The sequence below is a fragment of the Ylistrum balloti genome, unplaced genomic scaffold (genome assembly GCF_031769215.1).
Source record: "Ylistrum balloti isolate Yb309-2 unplaced genomic scaffold, AGI_CSIRO_Ybal_v1 Utg371710, whole genome shotgun sequence".
NCBI lineage: Eukaryota > Metazoa > Mollusca > Bivalvia > Pectinida > Pectinidae > Ylistrum > Ylistrum balloti.
The window spans coordinates 152,401-170,646 of NW_026782861.1; the positions used below are offsets into that span (position 1 = coordinate 152,401).

The following is an 18,246-nucleotide window of genomic DNA, read 5'->3' on the forward strand; positions in this document are numbered from 1 at the left end:
CCTATATCTAATTTGTTTTTGTTAGGTTAACCTATATCCTATATCTAATTTGTTTGTTAGCTTAACCTATATCCTATATCTAATTTGTTTTGTTAGGTTAACCTATATCCTAAATCTAATTTGTTTTTGTTAACCTATATCCTATATTAATTTGTTAGGTTAACCTATATCCTATATCTAATTTGTTTTTTTTTGTTAGGTTAACCTATATCCTATATCTAATTTGTTTTGTTAGGTTAACCTATATCCTATATCTAATTTGTTTTTGTTAGGTTAACCTATATCCTATATCTAATTTGTTTTGTTAGGTTAACCTATATCCTATATCTAATTTGTTTTTGTTAGGTTAACCTATATCCTATATCTAATTTGTTTTGTTAGGTTAACCTATATCCTATATCTAATTTGTTTTTGTTAGGTTAACCTATATCCTATATCCTATATCCTAATTTTTGCCTTTTGTTAGGTTAACCTATATCCTATATCTAATTTGTTTTTGTTAGGTTAACCTATATCCTATATCTAATTTGTTTTTGTTAGGTTAACCTATATCCTATATCTAATTTGTTTTTGTTAGGTTAACCTATATCCTATATCTAATTTGTTTTTGTTAGGTTAACCTATATCCTATATCTAATTTGTTTTTTTGTTTAGGTTAACCTATATCCTATATCTAATTTATATCTTTTGTTAGGTTAACCTATATCCTATATCTAATTTGTTTTGTTAGGTTAACCTATATCCTATATCTAATTTGTATTTGTTAGGTTAACCTATATCCTATATCTAATTTGTTTTGTTAGGTTAACCTATATCCTATATCTAATTTGTTTTTGTTAGGTTAACCTATATCCTATATGTAATTTGCTTTTGTTTAGTAAACCTTTATCTAATTTGTATTTGTTAGGTTAACCTATATCCTAAATCTAATTTGTTTTTGTTAGGTTAACCTATATCCTATATCTAATTTGTATTTGTTAGGTTAACCTATATCCTATATCTAATTTGCTTTTTGTTCGGTTAACCTTTATGCAATATCTAATGTGATTTTGTTAGGTTAACCTATATCCTATATTTAATTTGTATTTGTTAGGTTAACCTATATCCTATGTCTAATTTGTATTTCTTAGGTTAACCTATATCCTATATCTTATTTGCTATTTGTTCGGTTAACCTTTATGCAATATCTAATGTGATTTTGTTAGGTTAACCTACATCCTATATTTAATTTGTTTTCGTTAGGTTAACCTATATCCTATATCTAATTTGTTTTGTTAGGTTAACCTATATCCTATATATAATTTGCTTTTTGTTTGGTTAACCTTTATGCAATATTTAATGTGATTTTGTTAGGTTAACCTACATCCTATGTCTAATTTGTTTTGTTAGGTTAACCTATATCCTATGTCTAATTTGTATTTCTTAGGTTAACCTATATCCTATATCTTAATTTGTTTTTGTTGTTTTTGGTTAACCTTTATCCTATATCTAATTTGATTTTGTTAGGTTAACCTATATCCTATATTTAATTTGTATTTGTTAGGTTAACCTATATCCTATATATAATTTGCTTTTTGTTTGTTTTTTAATTTGTATTTGTTAGGTTAACCTATATCCTATATCTAATTTAATTGCCTTTTGTTAGGTTAACCTATATCTATATCTAATTTGATTTTGTTAGGTTAACCTATATCCTATATCTAATTTGTTTTGTTAGGTTAACCTATATCCTATTTTTAATTTGTATTTGTTAGGTTAACCTATATCCTATATATAATTTGTTTTTGTTAGGTTAACCTATATCCTATATCTAATTTGTTTTGTTACCTATATTTGTTTTTGTTAGGTTAACCTATATCCTATATCTAATTTGTTTTTGTTAGGTTAACCTATATCCTATATCTAATTTGTTTTTGTTAGGTTAACCTATATCCTATATCTAAATTTTGTTAGGTTAACCTATATCCTATATCTAATTTGTTTTGTTAGGTTAACCTATATCCTATATCTAATTTGTTTTGTTAGGTTTATACCTATATCCTATATCTATATCTAATTTGTTTTGTTAGGTTAACCTATATTATATCTAATTTGTTTTGTTAGGTTAACCTATATCCTATATCTAATTTGTTTTGTAAGGTTAACCTATATCCTATATCTAATTTGTTTTTGTTAGCTTAACCTATATCCTATATCTAATTGCCTTTTGTTTAGTTAACCTATATCCTATATCTAATTTGTTTTGTTAGGTTAACCTATATCCTAAATCTAATTTGTTTTGTTAGGTTAATCTATATCCTATATATAATTTGTATTTGTTAGCTTAACCTATATCCTATATCTAATTTGTTTTGTTAGGTTAACCTATATCCTAAATCTAATTTGTTTTTGTTAGGTTAACCTATATCCTATATCTAATTGCCTTTTGTTTAGTTAACCTATATCCTATATCTAATTTGTATTTTTGTTAACCTATATCCTATATCTAATTTGTTTTGTTAGGTTAACCTATATCCTATATCTAATTTGTTTTGTTAGGTTAACCTATATCCTAAATCTAATTTGTTTTTGTTAGGTTAACCTATATCCTAAATCTAATTTGTTTTTGTTAGGTTAACCTATATCCTAACATCAGCTTGATTACATTGGTCTAATCGCTATTCGATTTTCTTCTTAGCTGTTAGTAGTTAATTCGTTATTCGAGTCTTCAATCACCAGTTACAAATCCGCCTCTAACTCAATCTCCAATAACAAACCCGCTGCTAACCCAAACCTCTCCAATGATAAATTCGCCGCTGCCTCCCATTGTGTTGTTATACAATATCAGTATGAGTTAACCTTTATGCTCAAATTATCTAAACATTTGTCACAGTTTATCATTACTGTACTAAAACAGACCATACATGTACAAACCATATCAAACGAATATTTAATGATATTGTGACTATATGTTGTCAAATTAGAAGGATTTATCATCTTTATTTATACCTGACATATTTAAAGTGGGATATTTCAATCTCACGTACCATTAGTTAAGTGTATAAAGTGAACACCCAAGGGTGAAAGGGTTTATTTAGGAACTGAAGGTTATCAGTGAAACAGAGATAAAACCACCTGTCATCAATTTCAAAATGAAGATAGAAACACCGACTAATCGTTCTGGCTTGACAATATTAATCGATTGCAATGGAACATGGAAACAATTATCACATTTCCAAGAAGGAAATCGATACCTATCCGTGATTTCACTAATTGATTGACATCGAAATAGATTAAGGTTGTGTGTGTACAATTCACAATTGTTTATAATTAAATACTACCTGTGAGGACAGGGCTGGTATTCCTATTTGCCTGTTGCGCACTCTTAATGTTATTTATTTAATAGAATATTCGTGAAATGAAAGTTAAATAACAGCGTATCTGATTTGATGAGAATACTAACAGGACATTGTGAATAGATGCACGCTTGATAAACGCTCGTTATTTCATATCATTCTAAAATTCTCTAGAAATATCAACAGGAATTATCAAATCTATGTTCCGAGCGACTTGTTTTGTTTTGTTTTGTTTATCAAAGCCAGTCAAGGTTTTCTACCAGTTACCCATTCCCAATTCTGTTTACTGCTTTCAGTATGCATATTACTGATCATGTAGTACATTCTTGGACTTGGCAGGTGACACCTTGAATGGTATATCAGGCTATGAGTGGACTTAATCCCCCACAACCCCCCAACAGCAATCTAATTCGTCATCAATGGTTATTTGAGATATCGTAATTTCATACATGTTCTTGCCTTTTCTTATTCATGATGAAGGAATTTACTTTTTTTTGAATGTTTTACTACCATAATTTGGAACGTGTCATCACAATATGCCACATGTCGCTTCAACAACTTGGTAAAACGTTCAGGAGAGGTGTTGATAACAGCGCCGTTCATTGCCTTCAAGTTACAATTTTAATACAAACCAACCCGCAACCAATCACTCCTGTGTAATAAAGACATCTCGATCGCAACAAATCAATAAATTCCTTCAGACATTTGTAATACCAATTTCTTCATTTATAATGGTCTATAGGATTAATAGGGTTAAATGAAAAAAAATTTAATTTAAAAAATAATAAAAATTAAAAGATAGTACTGTCAGTTTTAACATTTTATGAAAATAACAAAACACGAGTACAGACGAGCGAGGACCAGTTCTCTCAACTGATGTCATTTGATTTGTTTTTATGTATGATATGCATCAAATACGATCAAATGACACACCTTTACGGATATGGCCTTAGGTTCCACATATTTGCTGACATTTCATGTTGTTGGTTTGTCATCAAAGATTCCTATTATCGGTTTCTTCATTTTGGTCTAAGGATCAGATTGAAACTTTTTCGAAATACTTCGTTCTTCTATGAATGAAATATGACATATGGATATATGTTTTGATTTTAATTTCACAGATTAGAAACATCAATACGGACAGCCCGGTGGGACTAATGTTCTGGTTACTGACTCCGGTCAGGAAAATCAGTTCGACGCCGAAGTCAGACACGATATGCCAAACAATTTGATGGTTTTGAAAGTTCATTACTCCCATGGTATATCTTGTATCCGTATCTATTACATGACTTCAATAAAAATGTTAATTCTGTAGATTGTATGAAAGACACAAGCCAATTGCTTTTAATACAAATTTAGAGCTTTTGAGTTAGGTCAGTGCAATCAAACAATGAATTATAGTAGGCGACTGAGAAAAAATCAACTTGATTGGAAGAAATGTCAAAATTTGGATGATTAAGCGCCATAATTCGATAAATTTCATATTTGTCATATATCTAATAATTTTAGACAGTATTTGAGTCCAAATAGATACCAGACCAAAACAATTCCCTGTGACACTGTTACAGCTATACATATACTACGAAGTTTGTCCCTGGTTTCCAGTTTATGATGGATCAATCTTAACGCGAAAACGTTCCCAATATTGACGACATTCTGCACGAAAATTCTTATTAATGATGGTATAGATAACAGGGTTTGCAGCATTGTTTAAATAAAACAAGTGCATGAAAAAATTCAACACTGCCTTTCCTGTCTCTGATTGACCAGCCATGTACGACGGCGCGAAAAGCCAGCAAAATCTGATCACCCAAAATGGAAGCCAGGACAAGAGAAACACTGCTGTTACGAGAAACAGAATCTTAGCTGCTTTCAACCTTGCTGAGTATCTGTGATTCAACTGTGTTGTTGCCTTCCATCGAACCTTACTCTTGCTTGATGTTTCTCCGCTTTTTCGCTCTTCATTCACTTTGTTATTGTCTGCACTCAACATGCGTTTCTGGACATATTTGCTTGATGTTTTAAATAAAGGCTGTTGTGTCTTTGATTTCAAATCCTTATACATATTTGCCCTGAACATATTGACTGTCAACGATACATGCTCAACTGTTGACACGGAACTTAAATCCGAAGACCCTGACAACACCATTACGGGACTAACTGTCTGTCCACTCCGACTAGGACCACTTTTAACTGGAACACTCTGACTTGGAGCTTTGTTGCCATATTTCAAGTTCTTTTCTCCAAAATCGGTCGCCAAGTCTGCAGGAGAAACGACCCTTGTACGTTGTTTATATGCTGTACGTGCAACATTGATATACATAATCATCATCCCTACTACAATCACAGAGAAACAAACAAACATGACAAACCCGAATGACGTCATTGATGCCGTCCCTTGATACTCGTCACTGTAGTCACATATGTATCCTTCAACTATGCTGTTGGACATTGAAGATACTTGTATTGTCCTCTTACCATAAAACTCTAGTAACGGAAGGCTATCGATAGTGCCAATAACAAACGTTATGATTAAAATAGCTGTGGCATGTTTCTGATATTTTAAAAAATGAAATGGTTTGCAAATAGCTAGATACCTGTCCACTGCGACCACGAACAAAACAATGGCGGATATAGACAAAGTTGAATGAATCAGAAACTCGAACAATTTGCAGGTCAAAACCTGCTGTTGGTTGAAGCTGTTAAACAACTTGGATATAACATACGGGTGTATAACGACACATGTTGTCAGATCCACACAGGCAAGGGTGATGACAAAGCAATTGGCAGTGGTTCGAACCTTGCGCACGCAGTATATCCAAATCACAATAAGATTGCCAGGGATTCCTATCACCACAAGCAGGCACATAAACAGTAAGATGGGCACATTCTGCACGACCATGAAGGCATTAAGTTGATCAATTATCTTCTTCCAGCAATTGTAATCACAGGAAACAGTAGTGAAATTACTGCTGGTGTTCATTCTGATATATTCAATTTGTTTTTATCTGAAATATAAAAGAAAATACACTACATTACAGATATCACTTTTCCAATTGAAACAAAAAACCTCTCGCAATGGGTTTTTTTTTTTTTTTTTTGTCCTTTTTTCAAAATGACACCTTCTAAAAAATATTCAATATTATTATGCTTACGTGTGTTTCTTATTGTTCCACTTAAAGAAATTCAGTAATAAGTACATAGGTTTGCGAGCCTAGTTTTGATATTTTAAGATTGCTGATATTTTGGTAACTCGTTATGGATTTTCAGTCTTTTGATCCCAAAAATTTGATAATCAACAACACACACAACAGATGCATGATGCAGATCTGCTACCTGTAATTATTCAGTATTACTCTTTGTGATTCGTTTGCACAATCCTTCACAAGGACACCATGATATTACAGGTTTGCTTACTAAATCTCACCTACAGTGTGGATCATGTCAAAATGGTTAATCAATGATGGAAGAGAGAAAACGGTAGAAAATAACGTTTCTTTGACACGATATCAAAGCATGACTTCCTATCCGGTCACGTGATTCCGATGTCACACTAACGAGAGATATGCTGTATTTAATTAACCAAAAGTACCATACTAATCCGAGAAATCAAAATATCATATTTATTGGTTAAATCTTAAAAAAAATATTTTCGTCCTTTCATCCAAATGTATCATTTGTTTTCCTTTTTCAGTGATTTATAGATTAAAGCTTTTGATAAATGCAGGAATAAATTTAAATATTTATCATGCAATATGATGTTCTAGGGATTTCACGGGAAACTGTACACATTCATCTGCAGAGGGTTTTACACGCGGTTCTTTTCATACGAATTCATGTGCGTACTTTAATCTGATTTTTGCAGCAAACTTTCTAATTTGAAATTTTTATTTCCTGCCTGTTTACTCTATGACGTCAATGGCAAATACCAAATAGGGATTGTGACATCACGATTAAAATAATGAAGAAAAAAAGGTGTCAATTATATTTTTGATTTCCATACCGTATAAAATATATGGTACGGGTTATATGCCAATAATAACCTGGTATTCACATTCGGAAGACAATTTAGTATAAAAAATAGCTCTTGTGACTGAAAATCAATGGATGATTTCACAGTGTAGAAGTTAATTATTACGTTGTTGAAGATTGTACAATAGCCATACAAATGAGCCATAGAACCAATGGATGAAATTGCACCATATAGCGGTTTATTAACTCTAGGACTCGTCAGTGATGCAAAGAGCTTAAATCTTTAATGTCTAGGAAACGACTGAGAAACATCTAGACTGGCAGATGCACTATCCCAATAGATTAGATGTTTTATCGTTCACAACAAAGATATATCCTAAAAAATACTCACTACCAAAACAAAACGTATAACGAAAACTTACCTTCCTTGTTTATCTGTTGACCAACCAAAGCCAACTGTCTGCTGCTTCCAAAGTGCCGCAGGATGTAGGTGTATATGCCGTGACAGGTCTACATCAACGGAGTTTTCGATACAGGCTTTGAACGTCATAAACGATCAATAACGAGGATGCGTACATCAATTCAATAGAGAGCCAATCGTGTTTCCATGATGTTGCATTGTCAGCAACTAAGTTTAACGTCTGTTCCATTAGACTGTTGACGGATTGCTTGATCAGTTCATCGTGTATATTTACAATTGTATATCGATTATTTTTAAAAGAAGTGGAACTGTCACATCATGTGATAAGCTTTTACATATTTCATAATTTGCAACTGACATTTCCATAGTTTACGTTTCAAAATGAAAATTTTTTTTTCATCTCTTTATTATAACAAACAGCAAAGGAAACATCAACATGTTTAAAAAAATCATAATCGAAAATAAAATTAAAGAAAACTAGTGCAAAATATGCACAAAAGTAACATATTCATGAACATTTCTGAAAAAAGTACAAGGAGAATAAGATCATATATACAAGAAGGGTAAGCTTTCTCTACTTCATCAATGACACCCGCCATGTAAACTTTGGACAACCGAGGAAGTTAACTAGTCAAATAAGAACTAAGTAAATAACAACTGAACCACCAAGCAAACTAAAGAGCATCAGACACGCCTGACTTTTCAAAACATGATGTCTTACATAGTATGTACATTCACGGTACTCGTTTTATATTAAGTCACTCTTTGTTAATTAAAGGAATGATTCTACTATATATATAATACAAAATGGATGTTCGAAGTATAATTTTTTAAGATTTGAAAAATGCGGTCACTATGAATTGAAATCGACAGTAAGTTGGCAGAAATAGTGCTAATGAGTTCATTTGTTTTCGCAGATATTCCATGAACAGCATATACGGCTGTCAAGAGGATACAGGAACATATTAGGAAATTATTCAACATGGAGAATAACTGCTGTCATGGTCAAAAAGAATATGCATTCTTTTTATTTTTATTTTTTTTTTTTTTTTGTTTGTTTTTTTGTCAATTTTTATTATTTTAAACGGCAATCTCCTTCGTTTATACAGAGACATATATAACATATGTGATATATACGTCTCTGGTTCATACCAATGTTGATATCACTTTGACTGTTGCAAGGACTTTAAACAGCGTGAAAAGAAACTTTTACAGTCAGTATTGAAACGCACTTTTGATATGATAACTTTACATATATTATTATTATATAGAGTAAAATGTATCAGATATTTTCTCAATTTCTCACTCTTTTTACCGCAATATAGTGCACACAGAACCTAGAAACGCCTACGTCAAAATTCAAGCTAACTTTAGCAACGCTAGTCAGTAGTCACTTTTTCAACGAAACTGATAACAGTTTACCGAGGAGGAACGGAATGTATATCTTTGATGTAAAATAATTCACAAATATAGTTTTCCTTGAAACAGTTTCAAGCAGGCCATTGGCAAAAGAATGGAAATGATGTTGCCTCTTTCTTGTCTCACATTGTTTAACTTTTATGCCACGCTATATTTATCGAAATGCCCATCACAACAGCTATACCTGAAGTAGTCAATCGATTTTAGTTTTGGATATATCAATATTTCTTAATGTTTTAAAGCAACCAATCATTTAATGGCATGTCCATTGGATATAACCTCAGGAACTCTTAATCAAGGCTTTCTAGGTACGTGGTTTGCGGTAGCGACTGCGAATATATGTGATCGCAGAGAAAAAAATCAGTGCCACATATAAACATATATGTATGTAAATGTCCAACTCCTGCTAGTTATAAGGCGAAAAAATGTTATTGTGTAAAATATCGAGGAACAATACTGTGTCCACGCAACGTTAAAATCCAGTGTGATATCTGTATATCTCTTGCAACAAGAGGGCCGTTAGAATGTTAGCAATTTAAACATTTCAATCTCTATCTTCATAGAAATAACCAATAAGATGGGTTAATCCTGATATTTATTAATTCCAATTTGGCATTTACACATCCGGCATAAAATAAATGTTTGTCTAAGCTTAATAATAATTTAAACTATACTTACTTGATCCGAACTTTGACAACCCGCTTCCATTGCTACAGGAGATTCACACAGCCGCTCACTCTTTTTCTGTTCACAGAACTCACAAGATATATCCTGACCAAAGAGATCTTGTCCTACAACGAGAGAGAAAGCGTTGCCTTTAAAGTGAAATCAAATGTTTTCCCTCGTTCGATTTCAATGTATCATATCTCCATCTGTACATGTTTTGTTTGTGTGGTAATCTAAATCGTACTGCGAAGTGCTGATACATATCTTATGTATCCCTGTCTTTCAGTAGCAATGCTTATTCAAAAAGCAAAGTGGAACCTATATTTTGGTGCTATATTTGATAAATTTTCATTGCTTGCTTAAAATCATACATTGAAATCATACATTGAATATCAGATGGATAACCCTCACCACATGATACAGTTTCTGAATCATAGCCAATATTTGTAAGCATTCAAATATTGAAATGTATTTGAAATGCATAATAGATATCCAGTTGTATTCAAAAGTTACTGAAACAACAGTTAAGGATATATGCTACCTAGCAACTACAACCGTAATTTTACCAGCTTATCGAAAATAGTTCAGCACTAACCTAAATGTAAGATATGCTTTGATTTTGCGTTAAGTCAGGTCAAATGAATTGTTGTTATCAAATTCTAGCAAAACATCATTAGATACTACCAGTGAACTGGGGACGGATATTTCGTAACGATAGATACATAGAATATTTCAAAATTTAAAAAACTATAGGGCTGGTCCTCATTTAAGAATGAACGTGCAATTTACAATACAACTGTCGTTTAATGTCCAGATGCAAATTCGATTCGCCGTTAAGTTCTGATTACTTCAAGAGCTTACCATGGTGGATGCCTTGTGCAACTGTATTTAAAACTATTCACGGAAAGTAACCCTAAATCAATCGCAGAAGTAGTTTATGCAAGCTGTAATTGTTACATTCATACCTGTACATACACCGAAGTCGGTCACATCCTGGATGGGGAGATTATTTTTGTCAGCACAATGCGCATCAAGTACCGCAACGTCGTACGTTCCCATGATTCCGTACCATTGTGAAAACTTCCGGATTTCACAATCACAAATGAGACCATTTCCGGTAAATGCGCTGTCAAGTGGTAGAATAATGGTAATTAAAGTCCTTTCTTTGACTCTTCGAATAGTTATATATCAAGAACAACACCCCATAAGAAAAAGGTACGAGTTGTAACATTCGTTGTCAGTTACTTATGTGTACACTTTATCAATGAAACAGTTCGTATATAGGTTTATTGCACATGAATATTTTTTTAATCGTAAGCCTCTATCGCGAGAAAGACGAAAATGGTATTCGTACACGGTTGTCTATAAAGGTTGTTATGACGTCAGTACTTACACCTGTTTCAGATTTGTGAGCGTCACGAAGGCGTCGCCTATTACTCTGCCGATCTGGTTGTTCGTAAGATCCCTGAAAGAATAAATGCATGGCCAGCAATCAGTGAAATATGATTTTATTTTGCTTTATGCAGACCATGATAGTTTTTTTGTCTTCAAAGGCAATGGTGTCATCTGTAGTTTGAAATTTTCTATATAATAACAGAATTTGGAACCTAGTGATCAGTTGTGCCTATCTTATACACACCGTTGCAACACATGAATGTATCCAAAATGTAAACGACAATAAATAAGTTGCAGAAATAAAATTATTTTAACCAGCAACAGACTTATTAAAAACGGCCCAGTCTGCTTATGAATCGTTTTTCACGCGTTGAGTGAGAGTGTAAATCCATATATGTTAGGGGTTATTACAGAATACACAAAGATATGTAATTTATATCAACGAAGACATTTCATATCATTTTATTTATTAGTGATAAGTACTTCGCCCAAATCACGCAAACAGTATTATATCAATGTTTCAATTTGTTTTAAGGGGATATTATGAGTTAGAATAAGATAGTCAATGACTTAGCCGTATCATGAGTAGTAAATCACTTAAGAATGGCCATGTTCGTCGTATTTATTCTATAAATATAAAAATTAAGAAACAACGCAGATTCTAGATTCTTTTTTAACAATGTGTACGTCCATCGTTATCTTCAATACAGCCATGGGGACATCTCTCCATAGAGCTGTATGATAAGCGTGGTAAGCAATTTCCCTAATTCTCGATAATAATAACTCTGCCCTCCAAACAATTACTTTTAACATATCGCAGTTTGTTCCACATAAAGAGATTTGTCCACAAAGTCATCATTTTCGAGAAAGACTCCCGGATGACGGGTACATTTTCAACACCAGATTTCCGAAAGTTACAAGTTTATGAAGACTTTTTTTCTTCTTTTCTTTTAAATCTGTAACTTCATAATAACCTGTTTCTTGATGCTTGTTGTGATATGATGGCTTTAAATTTGTCTGAAGACATTTCAGCAAGGAGTTAAGCTTCCGTTTCTATTTTTAATACTTACAGTATTCGAAGGTTAGGCAAGTTTTGGAACGTGGTAGATTCGATCCGGGTTAAAAGGTTGTTTTGTAAGTTTCTAGCAAACACAAACAAAACAAAAATAAATGACAATCAATAATAATAATATAATGCAATCCTTTACGAAGGATATCAGCCACGAAAAAAAGAGAAAAAGAAACATATCTTTTAAAAAAGACGTTTTCTTTTATAAATTTGAAGAATTCTGCTTTTCGTTATCGAAAAAAGACCCTTCAGATATCATTTTCTTGTACAACAGCAAACGTTTCGATCAACAGTAAAATTAAACTTCAATACTGTAAATCACTTGTATTTCGCATAGGTTTTATGTTACCGCTAATACGCGAGGAGAGTCAATCCGCGGATTCAAACCTCCCGCTATTATTGGTACGAAAGTTACTCTGGGTGGCATCCATGCTGATTCGGATGCCGGTCCATGTCCATGAATCTAAAGTCATTTCTAGATCAGCTCTTACGGAAATAAGTTTCGCGAAATCTAAGTAATTTGCAGTCAATTGTGACTGTCAAGTTATGAACCCTTAGAAACAACTTTGGCTTTAAATGCAGTTTTGTACCTACATGGTTCGCAGACTGTAAAGATAATCAAATGTTCCAGTCGCTATGGTTTTGATTCTGTTGTCACTGATATGCCTGAAAGAGAATGGATTTTTAATAATAAAAATAACATACCATTTGAAGTAATCCAGATAGATAAATTCGAATTTTCCCTCTTAATAGGTCTGTAAAACGAGCCGGAAATCCCACACATTTACGCAAAACGTGTGGAAACTAGAGGAAATGAGCACCGAACTAAATATCACCTCCACTCTGTGACGCATAAATTTGATACATCATTCTCTGTTTCATGACAAAACTTATCAAGCTGTGATAACAAAACCCTATCATATAATGTATGGCACAATTGATATAACAGGAAGATACAACAGGAAGGCACTGTTTCTCTGTTCGTATGATGATCCCTTGCATTTAAAATGAACACAGTAACGCCGTTTTCATATAGATACAAAAGTAATGTTTTCTGCTGACAAGATTCTTGGTTTTAAGCTAGATGTCTTCGACGATTGCTGGTTTCGTTGTTATCAACCTTGTACTCATTAAAGAATGTGACTATCCTTGGAGTAACCGAGCCTCATATATCGGTTGTCTTCGATAAAACAGAAGACGCTTACCTTTCTGAAACACTTGGTTTCATTTATGTTTCTAGTTAATATTTGATTTTATCATCTAGCATTTTTTTCCGAACAATATTCCTATCGCTCTCAAACGGAGAAATGTACAGACTGTGTTAAAGGAACGGAAATCTTACTTCACCTTAACAGCAAGTACAAGGAGCAGAATGAGAATAAAAACGGTGTCGCAATGTTGAAGACAAAATGCTAGTATAATGGTTTGCTTTTCCACTTCATGAATAATTTGCATTAGAAGGGGGAATATATCAGGTTGGTGTATTATATTTACTTAGTCTTCCATACATCAAAAAGAATTTTTACAAGGTAAACAAAAGTATTTATGTGGAGATGAAGGATATCTATATGTAAATATTTTAACATACCTTCATTCAGACAGAAAATATACTTATACTTCGATAATTATTGTCTTTAATTTAATGCCAATGAAGTGCAGGAAATCACCACTGCCCAGTTATTCTTATGATAACATATATACGGTATGTTGCTGCCAGAAGACTCAGTCGTAAAATCACTATATACCTTATTCACAAACGAAGATGTTAAGGGTATACTTACAATGTTTCTAGGTAATGAAGACCCTTGAAGTTTCCTGCGTTCAACCATGTAATGATATTGTTTTTCAACAGCCTAAAAAACAACAAAACACAACAATTTAAACCGAACCATTTGATCAAAACTGTGTCATCTTTCACCGATGGTTGAAACCACATGACATTGACTAGCAGCTCTTGTCCTTAACGCAAAGTTACCATTCGGCAAATGTCAATAATATGAAAAATATTGCAAAGTGATCAATACTGAAATGTATTCCTGATATTAAGGTCATGTTGCAGAGGTATGACCTATTTGGAAAATGCTATAAAAGTGGGAATAATAACATTACCAACTACGGTTGGTCATGTCACTAGAATAATGGTCAGCTTCATCAGAAGAATGACCAGCGTAAATCGAATAAGCACTGACGTATGGTATGTACAAGATGGTATGGAATCGACATTATTTTATTATCATCCTGTGAAGACCAAGGTAGAAAATTGTATAATGAGATAAAATATAACATTTAAAAAACATAGACAAGATGGTAGCAATGGACTGTATTTAACTCAGCTTAACTAAGAGTAAACAGCTTAATGGTACAGTTGCAAAATTTATTTTTGTTTCTTATCTTCTCACATGTCAATGCTTAAACACTTCGCGCTGTTGATCTGTCTGATGACAAAACGCTACATCTTTTATTTTCTACTAGTTGTATTAGTAGAACTTCTATTCTACAATTATCACCAAATGTACATAAAAAGGCATTTACAATGCAAAATGCCGACGTGCCAAATGTGAGAGATTGGATTTACAGATATCAATATAGGCACAGAAGGTAAGGGATGTCTTATAAAATTGAGACATGTACTCTGTTCGACGTAGATATTGCACACCCATCAACCTATTTATGTACATGTATGTATTCCTTGTCGCTACCTGGCTGATAAGCCCACCTGTTCGTCGTTCAGACCTAATCATCATGTATGTACATAAACCAGGTGACTTGGGGTGATCATGTTGAGTCTAGTTTCTTACAAAATAAAATCTGTGATCCTGAAATTATAAATGAACCCCTACATAAAATAAAATGTGATTCTTCGTACTTTCACGTGTCTCCATGGAAATCTTTCTTTTGTTGATATTTTGCTCGAGTTTTATTAAAATTAAAATTCGGATTATCATTATTTTGACGGTATTTTCTTGTTTTGTAATGCTATTTCAGAATTGGAAGAATTCAGTATTGAAGAAAAAACATTTAGAAATGATTATATTCAATTATACAACTAAATGTCTACATTATCTTTCTCTTAAAATCGTATCCACATCATGTTGGGTGGTCGGGTGTCGCAGTGGTAATTCACTCGTCTTTCACCGTTACGTCCGGGGTTCTTTAAAGACACATCGCGTGTTCCCTTCTGGACCGACAAGAATGATCAATATAAGCTGACAGCTTTTTTCGCTTTTGTTTTCTCAATAAATAAAAAAAAATATGTAAGTATTATGTTTGTGATACTCTGGTCACATCGATGTTAAGCAATAATATTTTTATTTTCTTTTTTTTTTTTAAATAAAATTCTGCACTTGCGGAACTTTTCATGTGCGAAAAGTAGGATTCTAACGCCGTTTCTCTTAAGGTTTCAATATCAAATCCAAAAGGTTCACTTAACAAGAATATAAAGTTGATTAATTGAACGTAAAGGGGAAGCTATCTGGTGAGGACTCTTCATGAAGACCATCGCTAATTTTATGTTTTTACGAATTTATACCCCACCTTATTACTATGATTTGTGTCTTTCTCCCACTACTTATTATTATGATTCCACAACAAAAACCGGACATGTAGGACACAGAAATATATAAGGTTTGTTTATGTTTTAGGGTTTTAATCAAAATCTTAAAAATCTAAATTCTATCTCGTTCGATAATTTTTTGTAAGTGTTACCCGAACCGTGAAAGATAAGTAAGAGTAATTGGAGCAGGGAGGCAATCGGAAACACAGAATATAGAACGCGGGCACCCACAGTGCAAGCGAGATGACCAAGGTAAGTGAAGACAAAAAGGCCAACCGTTGATATGGCGTTTTCCTTTTTATAAACGAGGATTAGAACGATAAACCTTCAGGAGTGATGTCTCAATGCAAACTTCTTCTCGCAATATTAAAACAATAGACAACATTATCAAGCTTCCTCCATTACACAAATTTCACATAGAAATAAATGAAACGGAAATAAGGGGATGAAGGAGCATGTAATCTGATAACAGATATCGAAATCCTCTTTATTTTGTTTGTTTGCTTTTTGCATTCTTTATTTATTGAATTCAATTTCATTAAAGCAAATCTGTTGTAACCGTTTGATCGTATTCTGGATTTTTAATTCTTTTATATCGAACTATTTCTTAATTTCCTGATATCGCCCGCGACATTTCATTCAACTTCGAGATGAGCATTCGCTAAACAAGATTATCGATTCTGTACCTCCTCTCATGACAAATCAACATGTCGGGTCCGATCCTGGTCGGGTTGTTGTTAACTTTGAAAAGTAGGATGATGGTACGGGCTCTTTATCTCATTGTTATTGCAATCATGCTGTCCACTATTTCAGATTACGGTAAATAGTGTTTAACATTTTCCGGTTATGCTTAAAGCTATAGCAAAAAGTATTCATTTCATTTTCAGTATAAATCGATTTTTTTCGTAAATAATACAACTCTTGAAATATTCTTTTAACAGTACGACAAGATACTACATGCACAGACATCGTCGAATGATAAAATACTTATGAAATCAAAGTTTTGTAATTTATTTTTGTTATGATAAGTTAAAATGTAATATATTAGCAGTAATGTTATTTTAGCTCTTTTAATTTTTAATGTGTTGTTGATGTAGCAATGATTGTGGATACCCTAATTTATTATTTATTTTATATTATATAATACAGTTATTAATTTATGATAGCACTAGCGTGCCATCAGGAGATAATGTGCTAACATTTGATTGGTCCAAATTTAAAACCTGGTCATGAAATCTGGATAGAATATTATTGAGCTTTGCAATTCTTTTTTAAGTAAAACTGCAAGCCTCAGACCGCTGATATATTGGAAACAATGAAGCAGTGTAATTTGGATATGCAACAACATATATTTAACATTCAACCATTCAGATATGAATTTTATGAACTGAATGTTACAAAATATGATGATAATGATATTGCTACATCAGATATAGGCATGTGGTGAGAAAGAGACATACACAAATTCAAGCTCTATTGTGTTATTTGCTATATTTTAAAGTGTGATTTATGTAATGATATGGGTATTTGTTCACATAGCTTGAGAGCGTTTCAATCATATCTTCGTGCGATACATCATGCTGTCAGTTGCGTTGGAAACTGGTTTCTAGTTCGGATGTGAAATGACGGAACTAATGTAAGGGAAAAAAATAGTAGTAACTAACGAATAAATCAATAAAGAAATACGCAAGTAAAACAGATGTGAGTTCAATTAGAGTTAATTAGAGCAAAATGAAAATAAATTCAATCTGGTTATGAAATCTTGTAAGGGTTTCTTTTCTAGGAAAACAAAATGTTTTCGCATCAACTGAATTTCTGACAGGGGTTAGAGTATAGGGGTCATACTTACAGCACTGAGGCGTTCTGGAAGCCTGAGGGTACCTCACTGAATCCCTTTGAACTACAGTTGACCATCAATCTGTCATTTGTGAGACGCGAACACGGGCATGTGACTGTGTTTGTTGGATTACATATACCGTCATTCAGAAAGTTGGTGGATGTGGACGAGTTGACTGGCGATAATATAAAGCACAGTATCATTACTCCGATCGTCCAATCCGTCCCCAAATATCTAAATACCACATGTTCTGACATTTTCGTGAAAAGAATGGAGTCGATGAATGTCTGAATATTTGTCTTGAAGAACTTTGGTCCGGGCTTGCTTGAGGCTTAGAATCAGTATTTGGTACTGGATGAGAATATAATGATGTAATATATGATCGCTATCCAAGTATATCTTGCCTTCCTGGGAATGTCGGTATCGGCAGAAATTAGGTTAACCCTTGCTTAAACGTCAATGATGTCCCGATCATGTCCTTTGTAAACAAACACCTGTAACTTTTCTACTGTTAAACAGCACAGTAGTAACAGAGAGTCGTGTAAAAAATCCAGGTAGCTGTATGATTCCTCTTCGGCT

At 33.0% G+C, this 18,246-nt stretch overlaps 2 protein-coding genes across 2 annotated transcripts in view; both read right to left on the reverse strand.

Moving 5' to 3' along the window:
- The window catches only part of LOC132563404 (adhesion G-protein coupled receptor G6-like), a 44,835-nt gene extending 26,965 nt beyond the window's left edge, over positions 1-17,870 (reverse strand). The window contains exons 1-7 of the mRNA XM_060228167.1: positions 17,680-17,870; positions 14,059-14,130; positions 12,872-12,943; positions 12,279-12,350; positions 11,207-11,278; positions 10,779-10,939; positions 9,826-9,938 (exon numbers count right to left, since the gene is read on the reverse strand). Coding sequence (XP_060084150.1) covers positions 9,826-9,938; positions 10,779-10,939; positions 11,207-11,278; positions 12,279-12,350; positions 12,872-12,943; positions 14,059-14,130; positions 17,680-17,870 — 753 coding nt within the window. The remainder of the gene's footprint in view (positions 1-9,825; positions 9,939-10,778; positions 10,940-11,206; positions 11,279-12,278; positions 12,351-12,871; positions 12,944-14,058; positions 14,131-17,679) is intronic.
- On the reverse strand, positions 4,942-6,318 carry LOC132563413 (probable G-protein coupled receptor No18). Its single transcript, XM_060228174.1, has one exon. The coding sequence runs from the start codon at positions 6,316-6,318 to the stop codon at positions 4,942-4,944; it is 1,377 nt and encodes a 458-aa protein (XP_060084157.1).
- Positions 17,871-18,246: the final 376 nt, after the last annotated feature.

Coding starts and splice junctions, on each gene's coding strand:
- LOC132563413 (XM_060228174.1), bottom strand. CDS start 6,318: ATGAACACCAGCAGTAATTTCACTACTGTTTCCTGTGATTACAATTGC.